We start from the raw sequence: 17,759 nt of genomic DNA on the forward strand, positions 1-17,759 counted from the left end.
ACGACTGAAGAGAGTAACAGAGCGGTTTGTGAAAGCAGAAGAGAAGAGCAGTGGAAAGTTCTCTCTGTTCCTTAGTAATTAAATTGTAGACTAGAAGAGTATGGGAGTTGAAGGCCTACAGTGGTTGGTTGTGGAATAAGGAGGTAAAAATAAAATAATGGAGGGAGATTTATAATGGAATAAATGATGGTCTTCTTTTCTTTATCAGCTGGGACTAGGAATTTGGAGTCTAATAAATATATACATATAATAATGTAAAATGAGGCACCTAATATTAGGTAGGAGAGGATAGAAGAGGGAGAAAATGTATCTGGCCATATGTTTGAAGAATAAGATATGGTAAATAAATTTAATAGAAAGCTAAGAGTAATTTGGACAATTTAATATTTACTTTGGCAGAAAAATCCCTCCAATAAATATGTAAACAGATTATGTTAAGTTTAGATATAAAACATACTGGTTTAATGTTAACCTAAATTTGCCTCTAATTGATTCATAAGAAATATCCTTGGAATATACTTTTTTTTTTTGTCAATTAAAATATCCGAGTGAGATATACAGAAAATCCATTATGAGCAAATTTGAGGATGGTTCTCAACAAATATTAATAAAAGAATTTAGGATGCAGTAGATTTGCATTTATGTTAAAATTTGAAGGTTTTTTTTTTTTTTTTGTGATAACCGAGAAAGCAGCACATTTTGTAGGAGTAAATTATTTTCTTCATTTAATGAATAATAGTTTTATTGTTTAATATTTTCTAAAATAACGGTGCAAAGATTACTTATAATGTGATATAAAGTAAATTGATTGGCTAGGTATCAAGAGTAAATTAATAATTAAATTAGTGTGATATATAAGATATAACTTTGATGAGTAATATTTATATTTTCGAATGAAAATATTATGTTTAATTGTTATTCTAGAAATAAGCGAGGGGCAGTGCAGTACCTAAGAGAATGGTATAATCTTTTTCTGAATTTAAGGAAGCTTAGCTGTTGCATCTAGTATCTGGAACAATTGTAAATTTGTAATGATACTCATGACTTTATCATTTGTATGGACAATCTAGTGTGTGGAGTTTCTAAGAGAGATCACAACAGCCATCTACCAATCATAGATACACAATATCTTCTAGCTAATAGAAATCATCTTAGCTCCTTTTTTGAACACCTTAAAGAAGCAAGCCATAGTTTCAAAGAGCATCATCATTTATTACAACAAAATATATCCTGTTGATGGCATACATAGTTAGAGTCCTACATGGGCAGGGTAGATGTCTTTTGCCCATAATCAACCACCCACAGAGGAACCTGAGTAATAAAAAAAACATTGGAGGGCCAATTTGGGGTTTAAAAGTACTACTGAGATCCAAAATAAAGGAAGATGCTTATGAGCAAGCTTCATTTGAACAGTCTTTGCCTCAGATATGCACACTATCCTTACTGAATGGAAACTACAAGAGTCCCTCTCTGTAGATGGTAATATTGTTGTTATGATACATTTTATGCTCTCATCTCTCTGCAATAACACTAGCTTTACATATACATAGTTTATAAACCGCCCTTCCTCCCACCCTCGCTCCCTCTTAGCAGAAGGTCACCAACTTGTGATGGCGAACATTGCAGCTGCTGGCTATCCATTTAGGGCTCTCTTATCAATTGCAGCTGCTGCTGCCGCCATGGTTGACGGAGAATCCCCTCATAGGATGTCATCAAATATTGTGGATAAAATGAGCCCCTGCACGAACTGGCTCCTTCGAGCTCTCTCCTCCTGATCTTCGTCAGGTATAGATGATTTATCACTGCAAGCCACACATTTAAGAGGTCAGGTAGATGTGAAAGGAAAATTCAAATGATTGCATCGAGATTGTAAACAGACATAAATATCTCTTCAATTCTTTAAATGTGTCTGCTCCTCCCATTAAGCAACAAGACAGAATAAGCAAATTGCTGTGGCAGCGAATGCTTATTGAAAGGTACATTCAGAAGAATTGCAAACATAGATTCTTTCATCAAGGGCTGCACAATGTTGGATAGATTGTCTTCTTCACAAAATCTCAAAGTTGGAGATGGTATAGGAAATGTTCTACCTCTTATGTAGTAAAAATGAGCATATGGTTCTAATTTGTTATGTTTAATAATAGACTAAACCAAAGTATTATATAGAACTTAGAAATAAACTGACTGATGTTTGAAAACAAGATATTGCTGTAGATGGACATGCAGTTATGTGTTTTAGTTCCCAAGACATTTCAACTAGATAACAACGTTAGTGTAGAAAGGGGGCAGTACTTCCACATGGAAGACAACCAGATCATGTGCAAAGTGCAAACAATCCTATCTCGCATTCTTGTGAAGTTAATACATAAATAGTCAATAACTATATAATAATGCATAGCCAAACAGAATATAGAGTTGATGGGATCATCTTTAGTCTTCCCGTGGGTTTGTCCATAGATAATTATGTCACCAAATATGTCTCTTCAGCAAATCCTTACCAACTTCTAATGAAGAAAAGTGCTTATAAATTGTCTGAATAAGAAAAGGATTCCTAAATTTTCACGGGAACTACTTCCCTTGAGCTCAATGCTTGACATACTAGTCTAGAGCGCAGGTTGACATTCTACACAAATCATCAAGATTTGAAGTTGCAAAATCAGCATATCACTAATTCATTCCAATAGGATTCTAAACTTACCAACTGCAGATGCCAAGACTAGCACTTTGTTTCTACTCCCTAAGAAATCATTTCAGTTGCCATTTCCACATCAATAAGAACAAGTTCATCACCTAATTTGGCACTTGCTCTAGTAATTTAATAAAATAGCTTCCATTTCATGTTTGGCTACTCTCATTCTGCTGCTGCGAATAGAGATTTAGGACAAAAGTGCAGCCTCCATGTGATAAAACCATTTTCATCAATATCATTCTCTGTTTTTTCTATTAATACATATCAGAAGCAGGACTACCTACCTCAATGTCCCACAATCTTTTTTCACTTGTGGAAGTCAGTGATATGTAAATATATTTTCCCACTCCTGGCCTTCAAAGCCATCGTATCCCTTATACCATTCTCAATCACGTAGTTCCCTATTCAAATTGACTTCTAATCTGATTTAGAAAAGAGAATCAACTTTTTGTGTATCAGTAGATACCAAGCATCGGAAATAATACATGGTGCACATTGTCTATTCAAGATCTCAGCGAGGATACCACTATTAATATCAAATTCAGAAATATCTTGCAAGGCCTGTATACTCAAATCTTTGTCCAGATTCAATAAAACCATATATCATGTCAAACATAGAATGTTATTCTGTCTTTGCCTCTTCCAGAAACTCTTATCTCCGGAAACAGTATGACGTGAATACAGGTATGCAACTACGAGATGTTTCATATACTTCAGAATGACATGCGGAGAAAGTGGCAGCACACTGTACATTAATGAAGGCAATGGCACATTTAGAACAATAATGAGAATGTCAGACGTGGAAACTGCAGAAAAATATGATCTTTCCCTTCCTTAATATGTGTAGTTTATGGAGAAGTCCTTATTGTCACATATATCAATCAAAGATTGCCATGCTAGTGGCATGCACTACCATGCCTTTGGCAAGCCTCCAATATACTCTTTAGGATATTTATACATGTTTCAATATATGTATTAAAATCTATATTACAGTCTTTTATCCTCAGATATTGTTGTAAATTATCTATTTTGTTAAAAATATAACAATAATCAAATAGAAACACGATTTAACACATTCATTAATTAACAACAATTCAATAATAAAAAACTAAAAATCTGCTTAAATGTAGAATGACAAGAAGGATCAAAGACTTGATTTGTTGGCATAAGAATAGCACTCGCATGTTTCATCAAATACGTTGATAATCCTTATCTATTGATGGTAATACTCTTTGTAATGCCTCACATACTCTCCATATATATTTTAACTTTGCAATTCTTGTATGACATGATACACATATTGAACATGCATGGAATGACTAGCACTAGGATAACCACATGCACAACGTAGCCATATGCAGGTTATGGATATAAAATATAATAAAATTGTTGTGGCTCTTATAAGTGTGATTGATATGAAGGTAACGAAGACGATGACCTCGCATCACCCTATGAGTGCACATCACCTAATATCTCGCTGCCTACAAACTCAAGTCACTTCCTCATACGGTTGTAATCATCTTGAGCCTAAGATATTTCCTTTTCTCTATCTATGATAACTATGCCTCATTTCTATCTATGTCTCATCTCATGGTCTCGATCTTGAATGGCATATGTAAAGTTTTATTCCTTTGTAAAAATTAAGGTTCTGAAACTCGGTATCGGGATTGACCTATTAAAAAAGACAATACGTATCAATCTTATCGGCTGTATCGGTTGTATCAACCACTTGTATTAGATCAAACTATTTTTAATTACGTAAAATTTTAAATATTATTTAAAATGTAGAAACATTTCTAAAAAATAATAAAAAATAAGAATAAAAATTAGTCACATATGAACTTGAAAACTAAAAAAAGCATACTCAAGATTATTACTGCAGAACAACATAAAGAAAGGTATCTTTTCACTGTTGTTCTATAACAGTAAGAAAAAGAGGAGTTAAAAAGAGGGTGAGAAAGAAAGAAAAAAATGCATCCGAGTTGACCAAAGTGTGGACTAATCAAAAGAGCTCACCAGAACGGCCATCAAATGAACTCGGTGAAATGTGAGAGTGAGGCGAGAGTGTGTGTGAAAGATAGAGAGTAAAAACTGAAAATCTGAAAGGAAAACAGTTGATGACATCAATTATTAATGTCTCCTAGGCTAGATACATTTTAGATTTGACTTGAATCTTAAAAAAATTAATTTCAGCCGATACGGCCAAAATTGAACGATACTGACCGATACTAGCCGAAACCTAACCGAAACCGGTCTAATCAGGATCAGTTATGGCCGATCCCAATCCGGATCGATTGATCCGATTCAAGATTGGTTAATTTTGGGATCTATGGTAAAAACAATACCTCTCTAAAAATGTTGTATAGCAAGAATACATGCCCCATCTCTACAATCACGCCACCACTCCCAAACTGAGTCTCATCATCATCATCATCATCATCATCATCAATTGCATCTAACAAATCAATTGGTCGTGAAGATGATGTAATTCGACTAAAAGCCCATCCAATACCCAAATGGCCACCACTCAGCCTCTAGCGGTCTAACGTTTTACTTGGCTTTGATAACCTTGACCTTACATGAGAAGCCCAAATTCCTAATCTGAGCTCACTTAGTGTTCTCTCACTTTAAATTTTTTCATTTAGTAATGGCTGCCAAAAGGACCCAAATGGGTCACTTTGACTTAGCCCTTAATGGGTTCCCCAGCGGCACAGGTTAGTATAAGGTTGCGCCGATGGCACACCCTATGTCAGGTGTCGTTTCCTCACTGACATGCCACGTGTCATAGCCATCCTTGACATCAATGATGATTCAATCAACTTATACTTGTTTGTCATGGTATAAGTATAATATGGGATTTACATATGCCTAAAAGTGACTAACAAAGACCATTGGAATTATGTTTTTTCTCTAGCATTTGCATTTTTACATTGCTCTAATGTGTGTGTATACATGGGAGTGGGAATGGAAGCGGGAGTATGAATATGATTGCATGTGTAGGCACATGTATATGAAGTCAACATAAATTACTAAAATTTGTTTCTAGTCTTAGTAAATAAGTTAAAATTACTTGATTTTGTACTTGTCAAACCCAAGTTACAACAAAATGATTTTTTGACCAAAAATGGTAAAATTCAAACTTCACAATACGTTGTATTTTTTTTATGTGTAAAGGACATAAATTAGTTCACTTGACGGTTTTAAATCAAAACTTTCTAGGATTAAATACTGCAGATTAACATATTAGTTTATCAATTTATCCTCCTGCAACAAATTTAAATTTTAAACTTGCTCCCAATTGTGCTGCCACATAGATACAACTGTGAATGGCAATCCAATTAAAATTTATAAAGTGATGTTTCTTTGTGTTGTTAGATACTTTAGAAAAGACATTACTGCTTAACCTTCTTTTTTTTCGAAAGAAACCTGAACTTGGCTTTATATCATTTTGAAACTTTTAATCCCACTGCTTAACCATATTTTATCAATTCTTTCACAATATAGAGTTAGCTCTCAACTATCTGGAGAAAATACACATGGAAGTTAGAATCATACTTACCAAGAGAAAACATCATTAAAATTGGATATTTCCAAATGATATATAAACAGAATGTAACATGTTGTAACTATGTCTTCACATAGAAATATACAGCCGAGCTCGTATCCTCAGGATTAACCAATCAGAGGCCTTATATAGCATTTGCTGATAAGAGGCTGTAAAATTTACTTGATATTTGTCCTCTAACTTGGCTTGCGAAAATGTTTTCTAAATACACAAATATTCACAGACCTGACCTCCAAATCTTTGAAGTCCACAACTAGATAAATTTATCAACTAGAGGGTTAAGAATACAGAAGAACTTTGTTGCATACATATATTCGTTTTCTGAATCGCCATGTTTGTGCGATAACATACCAGCATACCAAAGCCAATAAACCAAGACAGAAGCATCCAACAAATGGATGGAAAAGTATGCGTCACTGTGCTGCATCAGACTCTGTAGACTCTAAAATAACTTAGCTAATATCTGAGCCTATACACAAACAAGCAGTAAAAGTTATGCAAGCCAGAGGTAGAATAGGCTGATGTGATGGATATCAATTGCATTTAAAAACAAATGAACAGTAATATCATGAACAATATTATGCAATTCTTACCTGTCAGAAGCTTTCTCCACTAAAGTCTTGCAGTCTATGCTTCTTTCATCTAAAGGCTCTGTGTCCTTTGAAGAATCGACTACAGGTAAATTACTGATAAATGATGACAGCAACGGATCAGGTGCTGCACTGGAGGGGGCGGTAGCATGAGAAGATCCACCTAAAAGGAATTGCAAGTTCCCTTCGCGTAGATCCTTTCTCAACAAGGAAAGTGAAGAATGGGACCCTGATGAACCTCTCCTAGATCTCCTCCTTCGCTGGATGTATCTTCTGGTTAAGGCATTCAAATACTATATTTTGATACAAGACTGCTGAAACATTTGGTGATTTAATATTCTTATTATGCCCCATACCTAGATGCTAGCAAACTTAACAAGAAAGGATATCTTAAAGAAATTTCCATGCTGCATCGTTATGTGCCCAACCATGTCCATCCCAACCCTAGCTGCACAGACAGGACAAACCTGTAGAAGAGAAAAGTTCCAACTATGAACAACAATAAACACCATCAATTATTGCAATTACAATGTCCATTTGAGAGGAGTACATAATTAAACCCCAGTAGACACTATATTTTTAAATTCAAAACCACCAGATCCAACTCAAGAATTAAATCTCCTCTCCTGGGAAGGAGTATTAAAAATTCCCAACACTTAACAATGTGGAATTGCATGGGGCTTGAAAATAAGATGGAAATACTTATACCAAATATTTGGGGAAAAAAGGTGCAATTCTAACATATTCCCAAAATAATCTGAATCATGCAGCAATCTCCAGCTCGCAAGCTCAGTAAAATATAATCGTTTGCAATATGATATCAGATGAAACATACTAGAAACATTTAAATATAAATTGCACAACGTTTGCAGCTTACAGAAGACACATAAAAGACAACCAACCAAAACTTGATAGGGAAACCAACTGCATTCAAATAAATGTAAAGGAAACGACAGTATCCGTTCTCAAAGACGTATAAAGAAGCTCCAAAAGGAAAAATCTATTCATTCATTTCCAATTTATTCCACCAAAAGCACCCAAAAATTTGATTTTTTTTTTTATCAAACGATTAGCAGAAAGAAAGACCCAGACACCACTTTCCCGAAACAAAAGAGATCAGTTACCCCATTCTTAGCCTCAACAGGATGCTCGTCGTCGATGTGGCAGCACAATCCCACTATATCGAAATCCTCCGAGCAGAACGGGCAAAGGAACTCCGCCTTCAAGTCCTCCTCCCCTCCATCCATCTCCTCGAACCCCAAGAACAGATCTACCAAGCAAATAAACCAATCAAAATCCTAAACCCCTCAAAAAGTCCACCGAACCCACCCAAAAATCTCAACTTTCTAACCATATCGGGACTGGTGGCGCTTCGACGCAGCAGCAGAGATGCGGTTCCACGAATCCAACTCCATGTCTTCTTCCACCTCGGATCGAAGCTCTAATCGGAGTGAAGACGCTAGAAAAGGGATCAGTAAAGAGGAGTGAGAATCCTTCCTTCTATTATTAATGGGAGAAATGAGGTAAACCCTTTTCGGGGAAACAGGTCAAGAGAGAGGAGAGAAAGGTCGAAGCAATTACTACGAGTGGAAAGAAGCCGGAGAGGAGAGAGAGGTGGGGTCAAAAAGTTTGGTGCAACTTTCGGTGGACATAAAGGGCAGTGGAGTTTTGTTTTTGGCTTACCTGTCGTCTTCCGAGTGGGTGAAAAGAGATGTTTGTGGCAGGAGCGGAGAGAGCTGATCTGGGATGGATGGCGGTACGGTGGGTTCCGAACCTAGGCGGGAAACGGGTAGTTAGATATACGCGTAGACGCATAGAGATTTCGTATGCGGGTATGCCAACTATTTTAATTTAAAAATATTTATTATTTACTTATAAGAAAACTATAATAAGCTATTTCTTTCAGCTCTGCCCCCAACCATTGCTTTGTTTCAATATTATTGCTCAGAAAAAAAAAAGAAAAAAATATAAAACTGTGAAAATTATCACGTAAATATATATGTTTTTATAACAACTTATTCTTAGATATTAGACTATTAATTAGTAATTTTTATCTTTATTTTTTAATTTGACCATTTATTGGATTTCTGTGTGGAAGACTGGAAGGACACTGGGAGGTGATGTACTGTCCGCATAGTTATTTCTATGCTCTGCATGCAGGGATATTCACCACATAATTTCGACACGTTGGCCAATAAGATTGCTCGCATTACTGTGTGGTGGTTGGGTCCCACCACAGGCTTGTGGTGCAAGTAATCTATGACTACCGCTCTTTTCTTTTCTTCGCCTTTTTTCCCGATGATCTTTTAGTACAGCCTGGCCGAGTATGTGCCCGAACAGCAAACAGCTGATCGAGCAGCTGAGAACTTGACGGGTCCCACATCTTCCTACGGTAAATTAAGGATGCTCGCTGCGGTAAATTTGACATAATATCCATTCCGCCACGTGCGTCTGTGTTATTGTGCACGTGCGGGAGGAGCCCATGGGAGACAGGTGGGGGCCCACTTATGTCGGTTGTCTTCCCATTTAATGATAATTATTTTATATATTGTGTAAATTTTTAGTGAATTAAGGAACATTAATTTCTGGTCAGTATTTTTTAAGAGTTGATTATGAGAAGATAATATTATAATTTTAAAATGAATTTGCTTTCGTAATTTATTTTGGATAAAAATATCTAAAAATTAAATTTAAAATTAGAAAATTAATTTTAAACTTATTTTTATATTTCTTCGGAAAAATAAATGAGATATATCATACTTATTTTTAAATTAATTTGATCCTTTCATCTTTTATCCCAAATATCATACTTATCCATATTTTCTTCATCCTAATTTTCTAATCAAGTACCTAAAAGGAAATCAGGATGCATACTACCTTCATCTTGACATTAAATGAACCTAAATACAATAGAAAATTATAACTTTTTTGCCTAAAATTGCATCCCCGCTTTCGTAGCTCAGTTGGTTAGAGCACCCGTTTAGTAAGCGGGAGGTCTTGAGTTCGACTCTCAACGAAAGCATCATATCAAGTTTTATTTTAAATTTTTGTTTCTCGATTGCACTATGGCCCGCTTTAATGGGTTTTTGAGCCCATACAAAAGAACTTCGATTTGGCCCGTTAGAAGTTATTTACAAGGCCCATTCCATTAGGATCCATTAAACTGTAATTTTTTTAAGGGTTAATTGCCTACATCCCCTGCTATAGATGATTTTCGCATAGACCCATAAATTATCTTTTGATGTCTTCCTTAATAATTTTTATGTCACATTTCTACTAGTAGTCAACGAAATTAGATCACTTAGCTTACGTCAGCAGTTATACAAGAGTACCTCTCATTTTCTCTCGTCCTTCTCCCATCTCCATCTTCATCAGACCTCCCTCCTCTATAGTACCCCATGACGACGCACAAATAATGCAGAGATGTATTGAAATTCGTGTACAAAGGTGGGGAGGAAGGGGTGGTCGAGAACTCCAAGTATCCACCCCTCTGTCGCCACGCTCTTTAACTTATTCTTCTTCTTTATCGCCAACTTATTCATCATTTACGCATGGCACAGCACACCCTTGCTGCATTGTCTGCACAATTACACTGTCTCAATGTCTTCACTCCTGATATAGCACACCAGGTTGAAAGTTCGTCGGGCTAGGCTTGATCGGATCACTGCCCATGCTGGGTTGGAGGAGTGGTGCGTGTGGCCGAGGAGCAGTCAAGGAGAAGCTCGAGCAACGACAGTCGTCGTAGCTTCCAGTGCTGCTCATTAAGCTCTGGCTCGAGTTCACCGTCTCCAAGCCCATCTCTATATCAAACTCGGATAAGAAATCCTACATGTCATAGGCTTTAGGATGAACAGACCTTAGTGAAGAGGATGGGGGCCTTCGTAAAGATCATGCGCACGTCCTCGTCGGCCTTCACGATCTTCTTGATCCGCACGCGGCATGCTTGATTTCCTACGGGCGTCGATATTATCCATCATTGAAGAAGAGAGATCGTCGGATCGTCGAGTATACCGCTAGTGGTGGTGTCGTCAAAGTGAGAGATGGGTGAAGACTGAAGAGACTATCTATGGTGGTGTTGACAAAGTTAGAGATGGGTGAAGAGGTGATATACTTATTAGGGGTATAATAGTCATTACATATTTTTTGCCAGTGTTTTTAGTCACTTCACTTTGATTCAAAGTTTAGGCGACATGGTAATAAAAAATAGTTTAAGAATCTATGTAAAAATCGGATATAATTCAAAGAGTGTAAGTATAATTAACTTTTTTAATATATAAATATTTATAAAAAATATTCTATCTTTTGCTTTTATTATTTATTACCCACTCCTATACTTTATTTAAAAGTATCTCAAAAATTATCTGCTATTAATTTTGTTAACCATCAGTTACCGTATACCATATCCATATAGATGAGTTAATCTTAATTATGAATACAAGATGTTCTTAATATTATTGAATAACTTTCTTAGATTAAGTACAAATAAATATGAAACTATATTGTTAAGTTAAGTGAGGAGAGTTTTAATGTTTTTATTTCCGTTATTTGCTGATGGGGTAAATTTAAATTAGGGTATTTTTGAAGTATTTTAAGCAAAAATGTATTGCTGAATGATAAATGTCTATCTGTAGGATGTGAATGGTATTGAAGGTAAAAATAGGGTGTTTTTGATAAAGTTTCCTTAAATATATTATCTTTAAGACCCGAACCTAACGGTCAATTGGGTAATTTATTTTTTAGATCCGAACCCGCTAAACCGGGTTGATTATCGGGTTAAGGTCGGCTATGATCTGCGTTTTATTCTGAAAACGGCTCCGGAGGAAGAAGAAAAGTTGGGGAGGAGAAGAAGAAGACGGTGGTGGTCATGAAGAGCTTACGAAGGCTTCTCGCGAGGACCTCTCGCACGATTGATGGCATGAAATCCCCTAGGAGTCCCCTGGGAGGGAAGAGATGCGATTCCCTCTTCTCTCCTCGAGTTTTATCTTCGTCGGCCTCATCGATTCCATTCTATGTTCGGGGCCCATATCGTTCTTCTCACCTGGGTTCCTCCAAACCGACGAATTTGTCTCCGTGGATAGGATTTGGAGGTGGGTTTTGCTCGATTCCGTCCCCTTCCCATGTTTCTGCCTTTTCCCCGAATTGGGTTGCTGGATTTTTCAATTAGAAGTTCGTAAATTTGTCTCCTTTTTTATCTTATTGTTCTTAGTTTGGTTTCATGTGATTCATTTTAGCGTGCGATAGATGCTTGACGTGATTTTGGGCATTGTAATATTGGAAGAGTAATGAAAGATGATTAATTTTATATTTTCTTGCTTATTCTGCGTGTAAAAAAAGAAGAAATTGTGTTATTTTTACTGGATTATTTTGCGTGCAGTCTACTATTTTTTATTTGTATGGTCGATCTTTTTATGCTCGATAGATTGATCTAGAGTGAAAAGACATAATCTTCATAACAATACTAAGGAAAAGAGTGGAGAGATATAGCATACAAAGTGAGAGTACGGAGAGTGGATTTAATATTTTAATCATGTTGCTTATTTTCATTCAGAGTACATTAGAGTGACAAAGCTATTAGTATTTCCCGGACTAGTATCACAAAAGAGAGAATAGCGTATTGACTCGAAAGAGTATAGGAAATTAAAAGATTCTAGAAAGCTCGACTTTGTAGGTGTATCAAGCTGGTGTCTGTAATTAACTTTTATAAAAGGTATCTGGTTTTCACTTTTGACTTCTGTCAAGTTCTTTACTAAGAAATATATATGATGAAAAAGATTAATAAGAATATGCTTCTAAGAATTTTTACTTATATTTTACGATTTTATAATATTTTTTATGCTAGATACGGAACATTGACTGTAGATATTAGCATAAGCTTGCAGTATGTTTTCTTTCTCTATATTATTAACTTCTAAGGCCAAACACTCACTTTTATTCATGAAAGATTACGTCTTTTGAATGTAAAGCATGGTGTGTAATTTATTATGCATTAAGGAACTCTAATGCTTTATCATTTTAGCCGAAATCAGAATAAGTTGAAGTTTGTTGAGTATGAGTTGAGCTGATCGAAGCATTTGCTAGAACAATAGAGAAGTTTAAGCTGAATAAGTACATTTTGGCTGAAAAATATTTTGATTTTGGTGAATCTTCACACTCAGCATCTTAAATCTTTGAATATCTTTTAGGGGGAAAGTTTTCTCTTCTTCTGTTTTACACATTGTTTTATGACAACTTTGAATATTTTCACATTATTCATTTCAAATGCTAGATATCTTGTTTGACCATATGATATCTTTAGCAGAAGCAATTACTTCTTTTTTGTGTTTAGCTTCCATTCATTATATTGTTTGCACAGGGCAGAAGAGGAGCATGTTCATTCAAACACAGTCAACTCCAAATCCGTTATCTCTTATGTTTTATCCAGGAAAGCCAGTTATGGAAGTTGGCAGTGCTGACTTTCCAAATGCCCGTACTGCGATGACTTCACCTTTAGCAAAATCATTATTTGGTATTGATGGTATGCTTCCTTGACTTTTCTCAATGCCTTGATTCTATGGGCATGTCAGTTTTGAATGATCTCTCTGCTAAAATTTAGTTAATGTGACACTGTATTAATTGCTTTTCTTTTATTTTTGGCGAAAAGTAATCTATTGTTTAGTTGATGGAAACTGATGGACTCCAATTTCATGCTTATTCTTATTCCTTTCTTTCCTGTCACTGTCAGGGATTTTGCTGTTTGCACATTCTCTGTATGAATGACTTATCTTTGCTGAAAGCAACTACATCATATCACTATGTGAATGATTTATGTTTGATGAATATAGAAAGGTGCCTCTTGAATATAAGCATGCTTAATTCTGAGTTTTCGGAGTAAATCATAAAGTCTTAAATATTGAAAATCAAGAACAATATTTTTTTTAATGTTGGTTCAGTTGTTAATTCCCAGTAACAGTGATGGTAAGGGTTAGAGGAATTTCCATGTGGAGGACCATTATGTGCATTTTTTATTATCCACCAAATGCTAATGAACTCTCCTATCTCAATGTCAAGAATTTGTTCCTTAAAGTTCCTGTTTAATTGAGAATATTCTTAAAAATAAGAAAGTTCAGAGAAGGGATTCAAAGAATTCTGAGAATTTTGGTTAAGGGACGAGAATTGGTTCTGCCCTAAAGGCAAGCAGAAATACAAATGAAGCAGATAGAATATGGATATCGGAACTTGAGAACGTCTTCAAGGTTACTGGATCAGTTTCTATCGTCCCTGTCAAATTCTGATTTCTTAAAAGAAGAGCTTCACTTGACACCCTTGATGGTCACATGTCCCACAGAAAGTCAAAAGTCTCTATGGACAATTGTTTATGATATTGCATAATTTGCAGAAGTTAGAGAGCGACTTTCTAAATGGGAACTTAAGAGTCCTTACCGTTAACAATACTTAATGGTGAGAAGAAACATTATGGGCTTATTTTTAAGTAAAATGTTAAGGAGATTGCTTATTCTTTTGATGTTTATTTGTAATGATCAATTGTTAGCACAATAAATAGGCACATGGGGTTCCGGAGAGGCCCTGTTTTTGTAATGCAGCTGCTTTCGAAGGCACATCCTTCGAAACCATGCAATTTATTATTCTTGATTATTTAGAGAGCAACTTTCTTATGCATTGAAAGTATACCTCCTATCTTTAGTTTTTTTGGCAAGGATACTCCGTCTTGTTTATAAGTATTCTCTTATCATCCATGTGGTGAAAGCATGTAAATTGTAAATTGGATAATTTTGTTTGCTGTTTATACAGGAATTACAAGAGTGTTCTTTGGATCAGATTTTGTAACAGTTACAAAATCAGAGGAAGCGTCATGGGATTTTTTAAAACCTGAAATTTTTGCAGCGATCATGGACTTCTATTCATCTGGAAAATCACTTTTCTTGGATTCGAAAGTCGCGGCTTCTATGGACACAGCAATCCATGAGGTATTTCTTCTTTGTTAATCAAGATGACAAAACTTAACTCATTATTGAATATTATTAACAGCGTCAATTGTTCATCAGCGAATAACATTGCAAAGAACATTTTAGTAAATCATAGTATCATAAAGTTTTTGTTTTTGCGCCATTTGCATAAAAACTAATTATCTAGTAAATAATATCACAAAATTCAGGATTCCTGCTCAAAGCCTCAAACACATTTGGAATTTCCTTGATCCACCTATGCCTTCTCAAAATCTGCACAATTACTTTGTTCAGTCTTCCAATAAAGTGTCTATTACTGACCAAGCCTATGCAGGTGACAGGAAGAACTCTCTGCATAGAGTGAATCCATTAGTGGTATTTACTCCAGCCCGTTGACCATCTGGTCTATAGGTTTACCATTAACCAACTTCTGGAGAACTTACCTTACTGTTTCTCTTTCTGATTCTAGAATTGTTTTTTAAGTGGAACTCCATAATGACTAAAGCAAATCATACCCATTTCTTTGCTGAAGCAAATTACAAAACAAACATTTGAAAATCTGAACCTTGCTTGTGCAGTCTGAATGTGATTTAGGATCTATTTGTTTAGATAACAATATAATGGAATCTGACCAGAAAGGAGAATTCAACTTGGTCTGATTTATGGTAAAAGAGTACAACATGATTTTTTGACAAAAAAAAGCCGTACAAGGAATACGATACTTGTTACAGTAATTCAGGTACTTTGTTGGTATATTAGCTTCTGATTCACTTAGCCTAAGATTTGATATATAAAGAATATGAGGGTCGAGTACTTCTGCCATCTTGATGTTTATGTTTCTTCATTTTATTCTCTGGTTTTTAAGGTTCTTGGTTGAGCGAGCTTTTGTCACATGAGCACTATACATTTATTTTCCCTTTTCTTGTAATTTGACAGATGGAAGAAAAATGGAAAGACAAAGGAATAAATGAATTATGAATAGAATGAGTTGCGTGATTAAAATGTGTGCTTGTTTTACTAAAGTGCTACTTAGCACGAGAAACTAACTAGCTGCACAACGTTAGAGGAATAGGATTCCCTAGTGGCAAAAACTAAAAGTAAAGAAGAATTTAGTCAAGTGAACTACTACTGGTTTTCACCTATTCTTTTGTAGTTGCTAATTCATGAACAATTACAGCATGGAGAAGTTGATGATACATGGTTTTGTAGGATGATTCTGAAATAGTTGCCATGATTAAAGAACTACTGGAAACACGGATTAGGCCTGCAGTCCAAGATGATGGCGGAGATATTGAATATTGTGGCTTCGATCCGTAAGTCTCTCCCTCTTTTCATGTCTGCATGCATGTTTTTGTTTGAATTGTATGCGTGTACATGTAGGTATTTAAACATGATAAAATAAACATTTGCAAAATACCAATTACTTTGTTGAAGTTTTATTATGGATGATAATAGAATTTTGTTTTTATAATTTTGATTCTCAGAGAAAGTGGGATAGTTAAGCTAAGGATGCAGGGGGCCTGTAGTGGCTGTCCAAGCTCATCTGTCACGCTGAAGTCTGGCATCGAGAACATGCTAATGCATTATGTGCCTGAGGTAAAACAATTAGTCATTTTAACTAGCATTTTGTATATTAATATCTAGATTTGCAAAAAGGAAATTAAGAATCACATGTCATCAACTAAATAGGGAGTAGTATACTTTATTAGTCAAATCACAGAGGCATATCCTGAGCTACACAAACTATCCAGTTGAGATGTGTATCTAAAAATAAGTTATGCTATTTTCCTTGTTTTAGAAGGCTAAAGAATGGGTCAAGCGATGAGATGCATTTCTTTATGTTGCACCAGTACTTAGAATTGAACATCTATATGTCACGGATTGATGATATAGATCAAAGTATTGTCTCAGAAGAAACTTTTTCTTGCTTCTCTAAAATAACCCTTCCCCTAGTTGATTTCCCTGCTGTATGGTCAACAGATTAAAGGAGTAGAACAGGAGCTTGATGATGTGGAAGAGGATGCTGCACTGACTAACCAGATGGATTGAGAAGAAGAGGTCTTTTAGGCCAATGCTCGAGTTATCGCTTGTGCATGCATGAATTCCTAATTGCATCGACCAGCTTTATATGCCGGCTAATCACCACCCGAGTTCTTGGCGCTGTAATTTAGATGAAATGTACTGAACAATCAGCAGTCTGTACAACCTAAGGTTTTGTAGGTTTGTTCTCCAAGCTTTTCTGCTTGGGCTGCCTAATAAAAGAAATGGAGATGATATGGGTTATTTTCATTTATTCTAGCAAAATGCTGCATAGGTTTTTTCTTCATGAGTGGCTACATCATGCGCAAAATTTGTGAACATTTTATGCATCTCTGCTTGTGTATTCATGAAGATGAAATCATCTGACTCGCACTACATGTGTTCTAAAAGTCATGCACCATGAAGAAGATGAAATAACTTAAACACCATGTCAAAAATTCAACATTTGAGTATAAGTGCTACCCTGTTATTTGACTATTTTTCAATTGAATTTCTTGAGCTCTATTTTGCTCCAAGATCCACGCTAGGCTAGTCAATTAAATCCATGAAATCTCCACGATTTAATTTCTTAATATTGATTACTTTTATGGCCTTCAATGCTGAGCCTTTATAAGGAAATCCATTTAACCACCTGGAACAAGAGCTGGGAAAGCAAGATATCAGCCTGTAAATATTCTTTTTAAGGAAATCTGTGAGCCCACATGATAAGCGTGCTTTTAAAGACAATTTATCTTTAAACATCTTAATTAAAATCACATTAATCTCATGAATCAAATAGGCCTAGAACTAAAAAAAAAATGAAAGAAAATACCTTTGAAAGTAATAAAAGGGAAGAAAGAAAACTTAAATTCTTGGTATTTTCACAATTTTACAACTCACATCCTAAATTTTCAGTATTTATATTTTGAACTTTATTCCCAAAGAACACCCTC

The 17,759-nt window shown here is 35.5% G+C and overlaps 2 protein-coding genes and 1 non-coding gene across 4 annotated transcripts; 2 read left to right on the forward strand and 1 right to left on the reverse strand.

The window, feature by feature from the left end:
• Positions 1-1,330: 1,330 nt before the first annotated feature.
• On the reverse strand, positions 1,331-8,438 carry LOC140775770 (protein DEHYDRATION-INDUCED 19 homolog 2). 2 transcript variants are annotated; one of them, XM_073119194.1, is made up of 5 exons: positions 8,196-8,435; positions 7,969-8,114; positions 7,232-7,311; positions 6,848-7,108; positions 1,331-1,802 (listed from the first exon to the last, which is right to left on the reverse strand). In XM_073119194.1, exons 1-5 carry the CDS (start codon positions 8,257-8,259, stop codon positions 1,700-1,702), a joined length of 654 nt encoding a protein of 217 aa, XP_072975295.1. In that variant the 5' UTR covers positions 8,260-8,435; the 3' UTR covers positions 1,331-1,699. The 2 variants fall into 2 exon arrangements, with proteins under 2 accessions (XP_072975295.1, XP_072975296.1); XM_073119195.1 differs by lacking the exon at positions 1,331-1,802 and adding an exon at positions 1,809-6,723 and having other exon boundaries at positions 8,196-8,438.
• Positions 8,439-9,792: 1,354 nt separating this feature from the next.
• Positions 9,793-9,866, forward strand: TRNAT-AGU (transfer RNA threonine (anticodon AGU)). Its single transcript has one exon. It is a non-coding gene; the product is annotated as a tRNA-Thr (tRNA).
• Positions 9,867-11,638: 1,772 nt separating this feature from the next.
• LOC140776838 (nifU-like protein 4, mitochondrial) lies at positions 11,639-17,076 on the forward strand. The gene is made up of 6 exons (XM_073120722.1): positions 11,639-11,931; positions 13,197-13,358; positions 14,633-14,808; positions 15,997-16,100; positions 16,272-16,383; positions 16,768-17,076. The coding sequence occupies exons 1-6, from the start codon at positions 11,709-11,711 to the stop codon at positions 16,834-16,836; spliced, it is 846 nt and encodes a 281-aa protein (XP_072976823.1). The 5' UTR covers positions 11,639-11,708; the 3' UTR covers positions 16,837-17,076.
• Positions 17,077-17,759: the final 683 nt, after the last annotated feature.

Source organism: Typha angustifolia, chromosome 14 (assembly GCF_048772165.1).
Source record: "Typha angustifolia cultivar Huaian chromosome 14, ASM4877216v1, whole genome shotgun sequence".
Classification (NCBI taxonomy): domain Eukaryota; kingdom Viridiplantae; phylum Streptophyta; class Magnoliopsida; order Poales; family Typhaceae; genus Typha; species Typha angustifolia.

Bases quoted from the DNA above. Each gene is read 5' to 3' on its own strand.
- LOC140776838 (XM_073120722.1), top strand. From the start codon at position 11,709: ATGAAGAGCTTACGAAGGCTTCTCGCGAGGACCTCTCGCACGATTGAT. The intron at 13,359-14,632 runs GTATGCTTCCTT...CTGTTTATACAG, and splicing joins ATCATTATTTGGTATTGATG to GAATTACAAGAGTGTTCTTT. The intron at 16,101-16,271 runs GTAAGTCTCTCC...TTTGATTCTCAG, and splicing joins GAATATTGTGGCTTCGATCC to AGAAAGTGGGATAGTTAAGC.
- LOC140775770 (XM_073119194.1), bottom strand. From the start codon at position 8,259: ATGGAGTTGGATTCGTGGAACCGCATCTCTGCTGCTGCGTCGAAGCGC. The intron at 7,312-7,968 runs GTAACTGATCTC...TCTCTTCTACAG, and splicing joins CTGTTGAGGCTAAGAATGGG to GTTTGTCCTGTCTGTGCAGC. The intron at 7,109-7,231 runs ATCCTTTCTTGT...CAGAAGATACAT, and splicing joins CATGGAAATTTCTTTAAGAT to CCAGCGAAGGAGGAGATCTA.